Raw genomic sequence first — 12,368 nt, 5'->3', positions numbered from 1 at the left:
GGTGTTGCTTCATTATTTACAATCCACTTTGATTCTAATTTCTAATTCAGGTTTTGTAGTTCAATTATCAGTAATTTTTTCCCCCAAAAATTCGGGTTTGGTTAAAACCCGAACCCGATCCGAAATCCGTTGGATCGGGTTCGGGTTTCGTTTTGCAGATCCAAACGGGTTTGGATCGGGTTCGGGTTTGGTGAAAATTTTCGGGTTCGGGTTTGGATATCACAGATATCCGAACCGATCCGACCCGTTGCCATCCCTAATGTTATGGAACAGAAGCGAGAATGTTCATGTTGAGTTCTGATTGAGGAATTATCTTTCCAAGTCTCCCTAGGTTATTGACAATGAGTTGAAACCTAGCTTGAGCTTCTTTGATTGTTTCTCCCTTTTGCAAACCAAAAGCACCAAGTTCCTTCATTAGTTGTCCCAACTTTACTTTCCTTAGACCTTTTGAACCTTCATGATAAGCTTCCAACGCATCCCATATCTCCTTGGCAGATTTGAGAGATGACACCTTGTCATATTCAGCTTGACTAAGACCATTGATGAGAGTACTTCTTGCTTTTCCATTTGCACCCAGCTTTGTTAGCTCGTCAGTAGTAAGTTCATCAACATCTTTGACTTTGCCATCTTTATCAAGGAATTGATATGGACCTCGTTCAACAACTCTTTGCATGAGAGGGTCTCTGGAGAGATGAGCTTCCATTTGTCCTTTCCACCAGTTGTAATTGTCCGAACCTGTGAGAAGCGGAGCTCTAAAGTCTGATTTTCCCTGAAATTGGTCAGCCATAGGATCTATACTATTCCTGTCACAGAAATGTTAGTAAACACAGCTCTGATACCACGTGTAAGTACACCTAGAGGGGGGGTGAATAGGTGTAAATGGCTAACTATATCAATTTTAAATTTTTACCGAATATTTCAGCTTACTGTTTTCAGATCAAGTGTGATTATAGCAGGCTATTATGAAAAACAGTTAAGTGCAGAAATGTAAATCAGACACAAGCAATTTTAGCTAGGTTCGACCCCTATGTCTAATGGTCTACGTCCTGGTCCCTTACCAACTTGGTAAGAGGATATATTATTACTGAAAATTCCAACAATTACAGAATAATAATATATCTCCCTTTACCCAGTCACCTAAAGCAGCTTGCTGAAACCTTGCGCAGACAGAAAACAGCTCGACACTCTAGTCCCCTGTGCACCTGTTCTTGAACCCCTGAATTCCTTGAGCTTCCCTCCTTGAATTCACTTTGTTCCTCGAACCTTAGCACCTCAGACCTTGTGAACACTAATTCTATCTAAGTCCCCCTTTGTTCTATACTTAGAACCCCGCTAGCTTTAGTGACTTATCAAATACAACTTTGAATAAAAATGAGAGATTACAACTCAAACTATACTCTCTAATAAGATATGAATCGAATTCACAATATAAGCTCAGAAGAGATTGAGAATGTTTTCAAGATCGTGAGTTGTTAACTATTTCTTGAAAACAGCAAGCCGTTTATATACTAAAAGCTATACCGGCTACATTGTACTAAACCTCCATGAACGTTGCATTATATGAACTTTACAAGTTGTTTGTACAACGTTCATACTCCATAATAGTAGAGGACTGAGTTAGAAAGACGTTTAAGTTCAACAGTCCCTAAGATTATGGGATAAGGTAGGTTGTTTTGAAAGGATAACTTTAAGCTCTAACAACCTCCTAGATTTTAGGAAACGTTTTCATTTAAATAATCTGAGCTTATAATATGTATATTTAACTCATATTCAGATTAGAAAACGTACACCTTAAGTCCTAATATTTGTAGAAATCAACAGCACGGTTCTGTGAAGTGTTCTGCTTCTGGTAGGACTCTGTTATAGCTTGCTGTTTTGAAACAACTCGCTATAATTCTGTTATAGTAAACTTCCTGCAACACAAGATTAGAAGTACAAAGCAGCAGGCTATAATACTATAACTTAAACATATCAAGCTAAGATATGACAATAGCTTGCTATCTAACTGTTACTTATAAAACCTGTAGGGTTAGATTGATAATTCAATATAGCAGGCTGTAACAGAGTATAATAGTTATGTTAAGCTGAAATACAAAGTAGCTTGCTAAAGTGTGTCATCATCAAAACTTGGGATTTACAATTACAATTACAATTACAATTAAGAAGCAAATTCAAATTACAGTTAAATGAAGAAGCTACAATATTAACTAGGAATAATGCAGATTAAAACAAATCACAAAATGGGAAAAACAATATTCAAATTACAATTACAATGAAGAAGCATCCAGATTAAAACAAATCAAAAAATGGGAATGCAGATTAGTTCTAAATTTATATATATATATATATATATATATATATATATATATATATATATCATCATTTATTAATCCAAATCCCCTCAACATTTTGCCTTTGTAGAGTTCAATGCAACAGACCACCTAGCATCGACAGGGTCTTCAATATAGAAGACTTGTTTCACGTGGTCAACAGACACATACTTGTCGTTCTTGTGATCAAGCCGACTGAAATCTACAAGAGTGAAGCCTAAATCATCAACTATGATACCTCTCTCACTGTCTGCCCATTTACATAAGAAAAGTGGAGCTTTAAAAGCATAGTAATCTAATTCCCAAATCTCTTCGATTATCCTGTAAAATGTCATATCAGACTCCACGGGATTCATGTCCTTAACACTGGACACTTGTACTGTCCTGGCAACTAAAGAAACCCCGCTATTCTGAACAACTCTTGCATCATCACGGTCCTTTGTGAAGTATCGTACCCCATCAATCAAATAACCATCATATCTTAAAACTGAAAACGATGGTTTGCCTGCCAACCATCTAATCGTATCGGAAATATTTTCAGGATTCTCTACCATTTCAGCACTTACCTGCACACATTTTTTAAAACCAATCAATAACTAGACATTTATATCTAACGATGCAGCAAAAATAAGTAAATGGGAAACTAACCCTTTCAGAGTTGTTCTGCAGGACATGTAAATGTGCCTCGTCTCTTTCTTTCTCATCCACAGACTTTACCATTACACCCAATAATGGCCCAGAAAGTTTTCCCTTGTCCTTTGGAAGACCAGCAATCATGCAGCTTTGCCTAACAAATTCTGAGCAAAACTCAATCGACTCTTCTCCTAGGTAGCTTTCTGCTATACACCCCTCTGGATAGTAACGGTTCCGAACATAACTCTTCAACACTTTGTTGAACCGTTCAAACGGGAACATCCATCTATAGAACACAGGTCCACATAAGCGTAATTCTCTAACCAAGTGGACCGTTAAGTGTATCATTACATCAAAAAACGAAGGCGGGAAGATTTTTTCTATCTCACACAAAGTCAACACCAAATCTGACTGTAGTTTATCGAGTTTGGATATATCAACAACTTTACTACATAAACTGTTGAAGAAGAAACAAAGTCTGATTATGCTAACCGGAACATTTTTTGGAAGAATCGAACGAATTGAAATCGGGAGAAGCTGCTAGAGAAGGGTGCGACAATCGTGGGACTTCAACCCATAAATCTTTAAATCAGACATGGAAACACAATTTTTTATGTTCGATGAATGGCCATAAGGAAGTTTCATATGCAATAATGACTCTAACATCTTTCTTTTTTCTGCTCTTGACAAAGTATAAGGGGCAGGGGGGAGGTAGGTTCGCTTTTCTCCTACTTCGGGAGCCAGGTAAGGCCTCACACCCATCTCAATCATATCACGACGAGAGTCCACGCTATCTTTACTCTTGAATGGAAGATTCAACAATGTCCCGATTAAACTATCACACACATTTTTTTCAATGTGCATAACATCGAGACAATGACGTACGTGATGAAATTTCCAATACTCCAACTCGAAGAAAATTGACTTCTTCTTCCATGGACAATCCACTTTTTTTGCTTTTTTCACCTCCTTCCCAAATGCAAATTCAATATGCTCCTGCTGCCTTAAGACTTCTTCACCAGAATGGGGTTGACGTGCACATCCAAAGTCTTGTTCTCCATTAAAAGCTGCCTTACTCCTCCTATAGGGATGATGCGGTGGTAAATATCTTAGATGTCCTTGGTAACAAATTTTTCTGCTATATTTTAAATGTTTAGCTACTGTGTCATCTCCACAAATTGGACACGCCATATAACCTTTATTCAGACAGCCCGACAAATTTCCATACGCCGGAAAGTCGTTTATGGTCCACATTAGAACAGCTCTTAATGTGAAATAAGACTTTGTATACGCATCGTATACATTCCTTTCACCTTCTTCCCAAAGCTTTTTCACCTCATCAATCATTGGTTGCAAATACACGTCAATGTTATTACCCGGTTCATGTGGACCTGAAACTAGTATAGTTAGCATCATAAACTTCCTCTTCATGCATAAACATGGAGGAAGGTTATAAGTTACTAAAACTACTGTCCAGCAAGTGTACCTATTGGTAAGGCCATTAGTGTGCGGGTTTATTCCATCAACAGCTAATGCTAAGCGAATGTTTCTCGACTCACTACCAAATTCAGGCCACCTATAGTCAATATTCCTCCAAGAAGGAGAGTCGGCTGGATGACGCATTTGGCCATCTTGAAATTCGCTTGTTCGAATGACAACTCATAAGTTCAGCCGTGGCAGGAGATTTAAACATCCGTTTAAATCGAGGAATTATCGGAAAATACCACATTACATTGGCTGAAACATTAGTCCTAGGTTTACCATCCTTTTCATCCTTCCAACGAGACAGATGGCACTTGGGGCACTCCGACGCATCAATATCTAAACCCCTGTACAGTACACAATCATTTGGACACGCGTGAAACTTAATATCCTTGAGGCCTAAATCATTTAGGGTTTTTTTCGCTTCATACGCATTCACGGGTAACACATGGTCTTTAGGCAGTAAAGACCCTACAGAAGAAAGAAGATCGGTGAAGGCATTATCGCTTATGCCAAACCTAGATTTCCAATTATGTAATTTCAACAGCGACTCTAATTTGCTGTTGTCGCTACCCACGTATAATAGTTGTTCTGCATCAGCGACAAACCTACTAAATTCAGCCGAATCATCAATATATTCACTCCTCACATACGCTGCTTCACATATGTCAACATTTTCGGATGTAGGAATTTCGACTAAATTACTACCCAAAGAAGACTTTGGTGCTGACTCACTAGTTGGACACTTTTCTCTGTGCCATATCCAATCAACATACCCCGAACTAAATCCTTTTTCATATAAATGACCTCTAATTATTTTAACAGAATGCTTCTTAAAATTCCCACAACGTGCACAGGGGCAAGGGATTTTATTAGGATTCTTAGCATTTTCTTCGGCAAATATCAAGAAAGATTCAACCCCCACTTCATATTTTAAAGAATCTATGTCTTTTGAAATCCAAGACTTGTCCATATTTCGTTAATCAACCTACCTGATTGTCATATAACATATTAGAAATATATAGATTTATTACAAATTTCCTAATTAATAGCCTAATAATATTACATATAAACGATTAAACAATCATAATACCAAACAGCAAAACCAACATCATATATATATACTGACCCACATACAACCCATCTAACACAAACATTTATCAAAATTTAACAAGGAACAAAACACGCATATAAACATCAGTTGATTAACAAAGCATAGCAATCCCCAAATCTCAAAAACAATAACAGAGCACGAACTTTATAAACTCTGTGTATAAGCTTGCAAATAACAGAGCAACTATAAACAAAAATCCCCAAATTTTGTAACACCAATGAGACTATATTATACAACAAACTCGAATTCAAGTCAAAAATGAACAAAAAATGCATGTAATCCCTAAATTTGTACCACTATAAAAGTGAGAAAAGAGGATATATACCTTCAAGCAACTGAGAAACGAGGTTGTAGATGAAATTCCCAAATTCGATTCAAAACCCTAATTAACTCCAAAATGTAAACTGAGTTACGAACGAAGCTGCAATTAAACCCTAATTTCTTCAGCAAGAGTCTTAAATTAAGCTCCTCCAAGATGAGTATTCAAGATGGTCTTCAATTGAAGCTCCAAATTTGAATCCAAGTTGGACAACGAGAGAGTTGAGAGAGTTGACAGCGGGGAGAGAGGGAGAGGTTTGTGAGATGTTGAGAGAGTTGAGGTTTGGGAGAGGTTGTGAGAGTGAGAGACGGCGAGAGAGTGAGAGTCAGGGAGCGGGGAGAGAGGGTGAGAGAATCGCGAGAGCGGGGAGAGAGGGAGATCGAGGCTGCTGTCTGAAGAAAGGAAGAATAAAAGAAAATAAATTTGGGCGTTTTTTTTTTGTTAAGTACAAAAAGCGGATGTTTTGTTGTCTGATAAAAGGGGGAAACAAACCCGCGTGTTTTTTCATTTTCAAACTGTATTTAAGACATCGGTTATTTTAACAACCGATGTCCAAATGTCTCTTTTACATCGGTTTTTTAAAAAGTGATGTTAGAAAAGCCTTTAACATCGGTGGTTTTTACAACCAATTTTAAATCCATTTTTTCTAGTAGTGTAGAGATAAGTCGTGATGGGAAGAAGAGACTAAGCAGGACATGTAAATTTTGTCATACTCTTGGGTATCATGATTCACGCAATTGTCCGAAGAAGCTACTTCTTAATCAACAGATTCCAAATATTCCTAATCCACAAGTATCGCTGAGTCCTAGTATGTATATAATTAGGATATTTTTTTGTGAAATTTCAAGTAAATGTAAAATTTAGATATGATTTGTGTTTTAAAATCTGTAATGAACAATTATTATTGTTGGTGATTTATAATGTGAAGATGTTAATTTTTGTCATATAATCAGTATTTTTTTATTAGATTAATTTTATGTTTTAATTTTAAAGTATCATTGTGTTGAAGTTGATTTTTCGATTCTAAGGTAGAGTCAGTTGATTGGTTATGTTGTAAAACCAAGATGCACAAAGTACTAATGAGAATTACTTATGCAAAAATTAATGATGAAATATAGTAGTTAATAAAAAATTTTGTTGTAATACTGATGAGAAATACTGATGTATCTATTGTTGGTGGAAAAATAATGATGGTAAATACCAACTATTCCAGACACAGTGATGGCTAATTGACTCTATAGTAGCACCATAGTATATGAATTGCATATTTTCTGGTATGGTATGTGCTCATACAAGGATGAAAAACTGATGATGATTATATCAGGAATCATGGTGCAGTGATCAAATACTGATGAAATACATGAATAAGTTATAGAATTTTATTTTTTTTGCTTTTAAAGTGGAAGCAAGTATAATTATTAAAAAAAACCGGCAATATTTGGTTATGTTATAGAATCAGACTTTATATGTTTTTACAAATGTCTAGTTCTACTATACAATAGAAGCATGTCTATTCATATGTCTATTGCAAAACATGATTAAGCATTAACAAGTACATCTATAGTATTTTATTTATTGGTTCTACCATGGAACCAAGATGCACAAAGTACTAGTGAGAATTACTGATGCAAAAGTTAATGATGAAAAATAGGAGTCACTGATGATAGGATATCGGCTACTGATGATCAAAAACATAAAATTGTGCCAGAGGGAGACAAAATGTTAATAATTGATTATAATGATGGAACCATGATATATAATTTTTTAAAATATAACAATCAAATATTTACACCTTTCAACATATATTAATATTTAGGATCTAAATTATTCTGAAAGTAAATCTTTGTTGATTTAAGGATTTCAAAAACTTTGAAAGCAAATCAATGATTACCTTTATAGATATTGTTCTTTCTCTTAATCTTCATCTTTCTCTTCTTCTTCATTCACAACTTCAAAACACGCGCTTTCACTTAGAAACTTTGCAAGACGTTCATCCTCCCTTGATTTCAGATATTTGATCAGTTTATCTTTCAAGATTCTCTGTTCATCATCATCATCATCATCATCATCATCTATTTGGAATAGAGCTGCTCTGATGTTTCTATTTGTAGTGAATTGAAATCTGTTTTCATCAAAACTCATAAAGGTAGGCATCATCCCTCTTGGATTAAGCTCTAGCTATTTTGAACCTTCTGAACCCGAAACTTTTGCACTCTTCTTTTGCATGGGGACTTCTGATAGGTCCATTATTTTGCACATTTTAATTACCTATTTATTGCTTATTTTCGTATTTTTATTAGTTAATTGTTTTGTTTTCAGGAATTTTTAGAGAAATCGAGAATTGAAGAGAAAAAGGAACAAAAAGGTGCAAGAAGGGAAAAAGAGGAAGAAAAAGAAAAGAAAATGAAGAAGAGAAAAAAAAAATCAAGACACAAAGACTCTTCTACCCCTAAAACCCTAATCTAGGCCTATATAAACATCCTTTTCTCTCATTAGCCACCCAACTTAGTCTACCTTAGTTTACCCTAGTTTTTACCTAGTTGTTAGTGGCATCTTTTATCATCTTCCACATCTAGAATAGCTTTCTCTCTTTCAAATTGTAATCTCTCAAATATTGTAAATCATCTTGCGATTAAAATCATCTTTTTAGCACATCAAGTTTTTGGTGCCGCTGCCGGGGACTAAAAATAATTTTCACGCCTTAATTTCTAATTTTTCGGATTAGTTTTTTTTAATATTCTCTCACTTCTTTTTGGTTGAATTTTAGAAATTGGAGGAATATGAGCTAGCTTGGAATAAGTGGAGAATATTCTTGGAGTATTGGAAGCTTTGCTTGGGTAACTTGTATCTCTCTCCTATTTCACTTTTTTTCTTTAGAAAATCACAAAAAAAATTGAAAATTGAAAAAACACAAACAAATTGAAAATTTAAAATCCAAAAATATTAGTTAGAAATACATATGTGTTGCATCATGCATTTAATCACTTAGGGCACATCATCTAGATTTTAATTTTTGTTTTTAAATTTTCATACCTTTATTTGTGGTGATCGCTGGAGGACCCCAAGGTACATTAATTTCTTTCTTTCTCTAGATTAGGACACGTAGTTTAAGCATCCATAAATGTTTATCGCTCTAATTTTATTGTTGTGTGGAGCATCATTTAAATAAATCTTAAGGGTAAAACCCACTCATAAGATAAGGGAAGGGATTTCATCACTCTTTCCTTAGCCCACAACAATTTAATTCTTCATTTTGCATTCCCAAGCCTTTTTAATAAATTGAATTAGACATTAGCCCCTAGGTTTCGCGCTCAATTAGGAAGGTACCTAAAAGACGTGGTAATCTTTAATTATTCCGACTCTTCGGTGTCTAAGGCTAGCGAAAGCTTACCTGGCCGATTAAGGTTTGGTGTCTAAGCGCGGAGATTGGCCTCTTGGCAATGCCTGCTCCAAACTGGCCAAATCGGTCCGAATAATTTTGGATTCATCGAGTTTTTGGTGGTCCCTACGGTTAGGAGCAAGGTCTAGTTCATTTTTTTAGGGAACCCTAGATTTAGGTTTTTCTTTCTCTTTTACACTCTTTCTTTTGTGTGTTTTAATTTTTTGCACTTACTTGCTACGTGTTTACTATCTAGTTTATGCGAACTACTTGGGTTAGGAACGAATCGTCTAGATTAGTTAGACCGATAATCGAAATTCCTTCTTCGTCCTCTTCGGACTCCGAACCCATAGAAGCTAGGGAACCGATAGTAACCATGGCGTTGTCTCTTAAATACCGTTGTTACCCGTCCCGTTCCGCTCAACCTTCGTGTATCACACTTCCTCCCGTTAATGGGAATAATTTCGAGATTAAGGCACATCACATTAGTATGTTGCCTAAATTTTTAGGGAGTGAAGGTGAGGATCCCTATTTTTTTATCCAAGAATTTGAGGAGGTTTGCGGTTTGCAAAAACTCTAACAATTGAGCGAAGACTCCATTCGGCTTAGACTAATCAACTTTGCTTTAAAAGAAAACGCTAAAAAATGGTTGTATAGTCTTCCCGTTAATTCTATTTCCACTTGGGAGGGGTTTGTGGTAGTGTTTCTTAAAAAGTATTTTCCAAACCATAAGAATACTCGAATCACAAATGAAATAAATGAATTTCGACAAAAGGAAAATGAGTCTTTTTGGAAATTCTTTGATCGTTTCAAAAATCTTTTATCACAATGCCCCCACCATGGAATAGAGAAATGGAGACTTTGTAAGATTGTTTACGAGGCCTTAGATAGTCAAACCACCGCTTTATTAGAGTCTACGTGCCAAGGCAAATTCATGGAGAAAGATAAGGACCAAGGGTGGGAATTTTTCGAGGATTTAGCGGAAAAGACGATGTTGTGGGAGTCAACTAGGGAACCCAAAAAGTCGATCGAGTCGTCTAGCTCTAGGGGTTTGCACTCGATAGGAAACAATGTGGCAACCGATGCCAAATTAGCTACCCTAACTAGGAGACTCGAAGCTTTAGAAACTAGTAAATCTCCTCCACAAATGTCCATGTTCCCTAATTACAATTTTCAAAATCCCGGAACCCAACCTTCGCACGAACTTGAACAAGTAAATGCGATGTTCCAAAATCCTAGGAATGATGCATTTGCACCCACTTACAATCCTGGGTGGAGGAATCACCCTAATTTTTCGTGGACCCAAAAATCAAAATTTTCAACATCCACAACCAAATTTTCAAAGGCCCAACCCAAACTCTTGCTCAAACCAAAGTCCGAAATCATTTCCTAACCCAATTCCAGCACCTTTAAATCCTCCCGGTTATAATGATTCGGATAAACGCCTTAATTCTTTAGAAAAGAGTTTGGAAGCCTTAGTTAAATCGCAAACTAATTTGACTCAATCTCAACAAACTTTCATGACAACCCTAACCCAAGATAGGCAACTTTTGCATTCTAATGTGCAAGCCGTTTCTAAGTTAAAGGCCCAATTAAGTCAATTAGCTAGCACGTTGTGTGAGCGCGAGAAAAACAAGTTGCCAAGTCAACCCGAGGTCAATCCTAAGTTTCCTCTCAATCAAAGACCTCATGATAATGTTAATGCAATCATCTCTCTAGGGTCGGGAAATCAAGTGGATAACAAAGTTGGTGAGCAAGTAAATGAAAATGAGGAGTCGATTCCTAAACTAAACCCTTCTTTGTCTAGCACTATTCATGATAAGCCCGAATGTTCGAAAGTCCGTGAGTCTATGAGTGAACCTAGTCCTGGGCCCATCTCTCAAAAGCCCAACGAAGAAGTTTACAAGCCAAAGGTTCCTTACCCACAAAGACTCATTCCTCCTAAACAATCGGCCCAAATAGAACAAATGCTAGAAGTTTTCAAACAAGTCAAGATAAACATTCCTCTTTTAGATGCCATTCAACAAGTTCCTTCTTATGCTAAGTGTCTAAAAGATTTGTGTACCCATAAGAGAACCACCATTGTTCCTAAGAAAGCCTTTTTGACCTCGCAAGTAAGCTCGATTCTCTCGAATCAAATTCCCGTGAAATATAAGGACCCCGGTTGTCCTACAATTTCTTGTATCATAGGCAATACTTTCGTGGACAAAGCTTTACTTGATTTGGGAGCGAGTGTGAATCTTCTTCCCTTTTCGGTCTACCAAGCCCTAGGTTTAGGGGATCTCAAGACCACCAATATGACCCTTCAACTTGCCGACCGTTCCATTAAAATGCCAAAGGGGATTATTGAGGATGTGTTGATCAAAATCGATGATTTTATCTTTCCCGTTGACTTTGTTGTTCTCGAGATTCAACCCGTCTCGAATCCTAAGAACCAAATTCCTCTCATTTTAGGACGACCTTTTCTTGCTACATCCAATGCCTTAATCAAATGTAGGAATGGTTCAATGAAGCTCACTTTTGGAAACATGACCATAGACTTAAACATTTTCAATGTAGGAAAAGAACCCAATGTGCTTTATGAGCAACCTATAGGGGTTAATGTGGTCAACAAGTTTGTCACATGGTGTAGTTTTGAGGATAGTGAGATTGAGTCTCTTCTCAACGAGGATTTCAAAGTCAACAACGAGAACAATAGGGAATATCATGAGTCGTTGAAAAAGTTGACCTCGGAGGAGTTGTTAGGAGAATTGAACGACATTTGTTCAAAATGGGAAACTCCACCCGAGATTACTAGTGTTGATCCTAGGCCCAATTTTAAGAGTCACGTAGGTGAACTACCGACATTTGACTCATTGTTTCATCATTCATATAGCGCCTTAGGAAAAGATGACAGCATTTCTTACATCATTCCTAGTGATCAAGATTTCATAGTCTCTAATTTGCTTGATAATAAAGAAGCATTAAGTTGGTTTAGGGAGAACATTAGTGATACTTGTCCTATAGGGATGAACGATTGTCACATGCTAGAGAAAGTCTATGTGCCTAAAAATTTTCGCACACATTTTGACTCTTTCTCGAAGCTTCCCCCCATCTTTCCTTCCGGAATTG

General features: G+C 36.6%; 1 protein-coding gene and 1 non-coding gene across 2 annotated transcripts; both read right to left on the bottom strand.

The window, feature by feature from the left end:
- Positions 1 to 2,401: 2,401 nt before the first annotated feature.
- LOC135151481 (uncharacterized) lies at positions 2,402 to 5,418 on the bottom strand. The gene is made up of 4 exons (XM_064089943.1): positions 4,688 to 5,418; positions 3,628 to 4,605; positions 2,979 to 3,249; positions 2,402 to 2,896 (listed from the first exon to the last, which is right to left on the bottom strand). Exons 1-4 carry the CDS (start codon positions 5,416 to 5,418, stop codon positions 2,402 to 2,404), a joined length of 2,475 nt encoding a protein of 824 aa, XP_063946013.1.
- A 4,580-nt stretch (positions 5,419 to 9,998) lies between these two features.
- On the bottom strand, positions 9,999 to 10,103 carry LOC135151817 (small nucleolar RNA R71). Its single transcript, XR_010290731.1, has one exon. It is a non-coding gene; the product is annotated as a small nucleolar RNA R71 (small nucleolar RNA).
- Between the last annotated feature and the right edge of the window lie 2,265 nt (positions 10,104 to 12,368).

Source organism: Daucus carota, chromosome 3 (genome assembly GCF_001625215.2).
Source record: "Daucus carota subsp. sativus chromosome 3, DH1 v3.0, whole genome shotgun sequence".
Taxonomy (NCBI): domain Eukaryota; kingdom Viridiplantae; phylum Streptophyta; class Magnoliopsida; order Apiales; family Apiaceae; genus Daucus; species Daucus carota.
The sequence above is the reverse complement of the archived record's forward strand: the minus strand, read 5'-3'. Positions and strand labels throughout refer to the sequence as shown.

Coding starts and splice junctions, on each gene's coding strand:
- LOC135151481 (XM_064089943.1), bottom strand. CDS start 5,418: ATGGACAAGTCTTGGATTTCAAAAGACATAGATTCTTTAAAATATGAA. Junction 3,250..3,627: donor AGAGCAGAAAAAAGAAAGAT/GTTAGAGTCATT, acceptor TGTGTTCTATAG/ATGGATGTTCCCGTTTGAAC. Junction 2,897..2,978: donor TGCAGAACAACTCTGAAAGG/GTTAGTTTCCCA, acceptor AAATGTGTGCAG/GTAAGTGCTGAAATGGTAGA.